The sequence below is a fragment of the Monoraphidium neglectum genome (genome assembly GCF_000611645.1).
Source record: "Monoraphidium neglectum strain SAG 48.87 unplaced genomic scaffold scaffold02844, whole genome shotgun sequence".
Lineage (NCBI taxonomy): Eukaryota > Viridiplantae > Chlorophyta > Chlorophyceae > Sphaeropleales > Selenastraceae > Monoraphidium > Monoraphidium neglectum.
Genome location: NW_014010784.1, coordinates 1 through 2,912, shown reverse-complemented (window position 1 = coordinate 2,912; position 2,912 = coordinate 1). Strand labels below are relative to the sequence as shown.

The 2,912-nt window shown below is 66.4% G+C and overlaps 1 protein-coding gene across 1 annotated transcript in view; it reads left to right on the top strand.

Annotated features, from left to right (window-relative positions):
* Nucleotides 1-2,753, top strand: part of MNEG_11644 (hypothetical protein) — a gene marked incomplete at both ends in the record, with an annotated part of 3,897 nt that extends 1,144 nt beyond the window's left edge. Inside the window, 6 exons of the mRNA XM_014039882.1 lie at nucleotides 222-292; nucleotides 1,060-1,141; nucleotides 1,478-1,599; nucleotides 1,870-1,922; nucleotides 2,155-2,236; nucleotides 2,622-2,753. Coding sequence (XP_013895336.1) covers nucleotides 222-292; nucleotides 1,060-1,141; nucleotides 1,478-1,599; nucleotides 1,870-1,922; nucleotides 2,155-2,236; nucleotides 2,622-2,753 — 542 coding nt within the window. The remainder of the gene's footprint in view (nucleotides 1-221; nucleotides 293-1,059; nucleotides 1,142-1,477; nucleotides 1,600-1,869; nucleotides 1,923-2,154; nucleotides 2,237-2,621) is intronic.
* Nucleotides 2,754-2,912: the final 159 nt, after the last annotated feature.

The window sequence follows — 2,912 nt, the reverse complement described above, 5'->3', positions numbered from 1 at the left end:
CCCGCCGGCGGCGCCGGGCCCGCGGGCGGCGCAGCTCCCCTCCCCCCGTCGTCGCCCCCAGCCTGTCGCATGAGGCTAGGGGCGCGTGACCCAAAACCATGCGAGCGGCGCGGCGACGGGGAGGCATCGCACCTTTCGCGAGCGGTTTGCATCCCGCCGCACGCCCCCCGTTTCCGTTCCCCCCCCTCCCTCCAAAACCCCCGTATGGCCCCCCGACGCAGGCTACAAGTGGCTGATCCAGGTGTACCGGCTTATACTGTATGCTATGCTGCTGCTGCCAGGGTTCACCCAGGTGTGCATGAGGAGTTTTGGGGGTTTGGGAGCCTGATGCAGGCCCCGCGCGGGGGCTCCACCGCCGGCGCCGCGGCCGTGGGCAGCCTCGGGGCGTGGACCCCGCGGCGGCGACTGCCGGCGGGCTGGGGGAGCCGCCGGCGCAGTGGTCCGTGCGGCGGGCGGCGGCGGACACGTTGGGGACACATCAAGGCTCGCCGCAGGCTTCGACGGCCTCAGGGGCGGAAATTTCGTCGCCCCACTGCCCCGGGCAGCGCCGCGCCGGGCCACTGGACCCAACCTTGTCCCGTCCCCGCCCCCCTCCGCTACCTCGACCCCTACCAACGCCCCTCAATCAGATGATCGCGTATTATTTCCTGTCACCCCGGGTCAAGCGGGACGTGCCGTACGGAAGGAAGGTGCGCCTCTCAGCCTTACCACACCCGACAGCTGATGGCGCCGCTGGCCGCACCGCCGCAGCGCCCTACTGTTGATTTTCGCGCGCCACTACCATGTCGCCCAAATGTGGATCATTTGGCCTCACCACCACGCCTGACTGCCAGGCCTGAAAGAATCGCGCTGCGGCGCGTCCGTGGCGCACCCGTCTGCAATACGATACACCACAGCGACATTTCAAAACCAAACATCCTCATCCCCCGTTGACCTGTTGACCCTGACAACACAACGCTGCATCGCGCCTCCACCTGAACCCTGCACATGTATGTCTCGGCGATCTGGTTTCGTGCTGCGATATGTCGTGACCTGTCGTGGTCTGTCGTGATCTGTCAGGCGCGGCAGGTGCTGGATCTGTACATCCCCAAGACAGCTGGGCAGGGCGGCCAGCTGGTGCCCGTGGTGGTTTTCGTCACCGGTGAGTGGGCGGCTCGAGTGACTGGAGTGACACGAGTGACTGGAGTGACACGAGTGACTGGAGTGACACGAGTGACTGGTACGGGCGCACGAGCGACTCGGACCACGTTCAGGCTGGCGGCGGCCAGACGTTGGACAAAGGGCTGTGCCCAGGCGGCCGTGGCGCGAGGCTGCTGAGCAGCCGTCCCGCCCGCCGGGGGGCGTGGGATTCAAGACGCCGCATGCTTATCCAGGGTTGAATCCCGCCAATACCGCGGCAACCGCAGCGCGTCGCACGCTTCATGCTTGCGCCCCGCCCTGCGGGCTCTGCGCCGCACGCTTGCCCCCACCCACGCAGGCGGCGCCTGGACGATTGGCTACAAGGCGTGGGGCGCCATCCTGGGGCGGCGGCTGTGTGAGGCCGGGGTGCTGGTGGCCTGCCTGGACTACAGGAACTTCCCACAGGGCGACGCGCTGCAGGTGGCTGGACTGCGCATGTGTGTCTCGTGTGTGTGTGTGTGTGTGTGTGTATGTGTGCGTGTGTGTTCGTGTGTGCGTGTGTGCTCGTGCATGCGCGTGTGCGTGAGCATTGTGTGCTAAGTCAAGGCCGAAGATGCGGCAGCATCCCCCCCTCCTAAATCCCCCGCCGCTCCTCGCCCTGTCTTTTGCACCCTACACCACCTCATCGCGACTCTTTCAACCCCATACAACCCCGCTACATTTTGCAATATTCGATCCTTCCGCCGCCAGATGATGGAGGATGTCAACACCGGCATTGCCTGGGTCACCCGCAAGATCGAGCGGTGAGTCACTTGGGGCCCCCCGCGCCGCGGCGCAGCGCCCGCCTGCTGCAACACAAACCCGCCCCACTTGCCGCGCGCCGCCGCCGTGCGCTGCCACTCAAAAAAAGGGGCCAGGCGCTGCTTTTCCCGTCACCGCGCATCCGACTCCAAAAGGCTGATGGCGTTTTTAGGAGTACCGAGGGCCGCTGATTCTGCTGCACCAAATTGAACCCAATTCGTGTGTGTGACGCAGGCACGGTGGCGACCCAGAGGCGGTCCATCTGGTGGGGCAGAGCGCTGGCGGCCAGCTGGCACTCCTGGCGCTCATAAATCAGGTGGGACTCGCCTCTGGGGGGCCTTCCCTCCACGCGCCGCTCCGGCCCCCCGCGTGCGCTACTCAACCGCCCGCGGGCGCCGCCGCGGGTGGCTGTGTGGAGGGGCGGCGCTGCTGGTTCGCTGCGCCGCCTCCTGCTCGGCGGCGCGCGGCGGCAGCTGTTTACGCAACTGCCATCCGGCGAGGGAATGGTTCCGTTCCGTTTGTTAGCGAATTATTGCAGTTGCAGCTGAACTTTGGTTTCTGCATTCAGTTTGCAGCAGACTGCACCCTATCCGGCCAACGACAGCGAGGCATCACCTCAACTCAGCAACCGCGCGCCGACCTTCCCTCACGCCGCGCGCCCACGCGCTGCCGTCGCTGCTGCCGCGCGCCGCCGCCCGCAGGTGGCGCAGGCGGCGACGGGCGAGGCAGTGCTGGGAGCGGCGCCCGTGTGGCACCCTCTTGACGTGAAGGCGTTTGTGGGGGTGTCTGGCGCGTATGATCTGGAGGGGCTCGCGGAGCACCTGCACAGGTGAGTTGAGTGTGTGTATGTGTGTGTATGTGTGTGCGTGTGAGAGACTGAAAGAGAGGAAGGGGAAACAGAGAGACGGAGAGGGGGAGGAAGTGTGTGTCTGCGTGTATGTGTGGAGGTGGGGTGGGGGGGCCTGCAGCGCGCTGATTGCTGTCATCGGCGG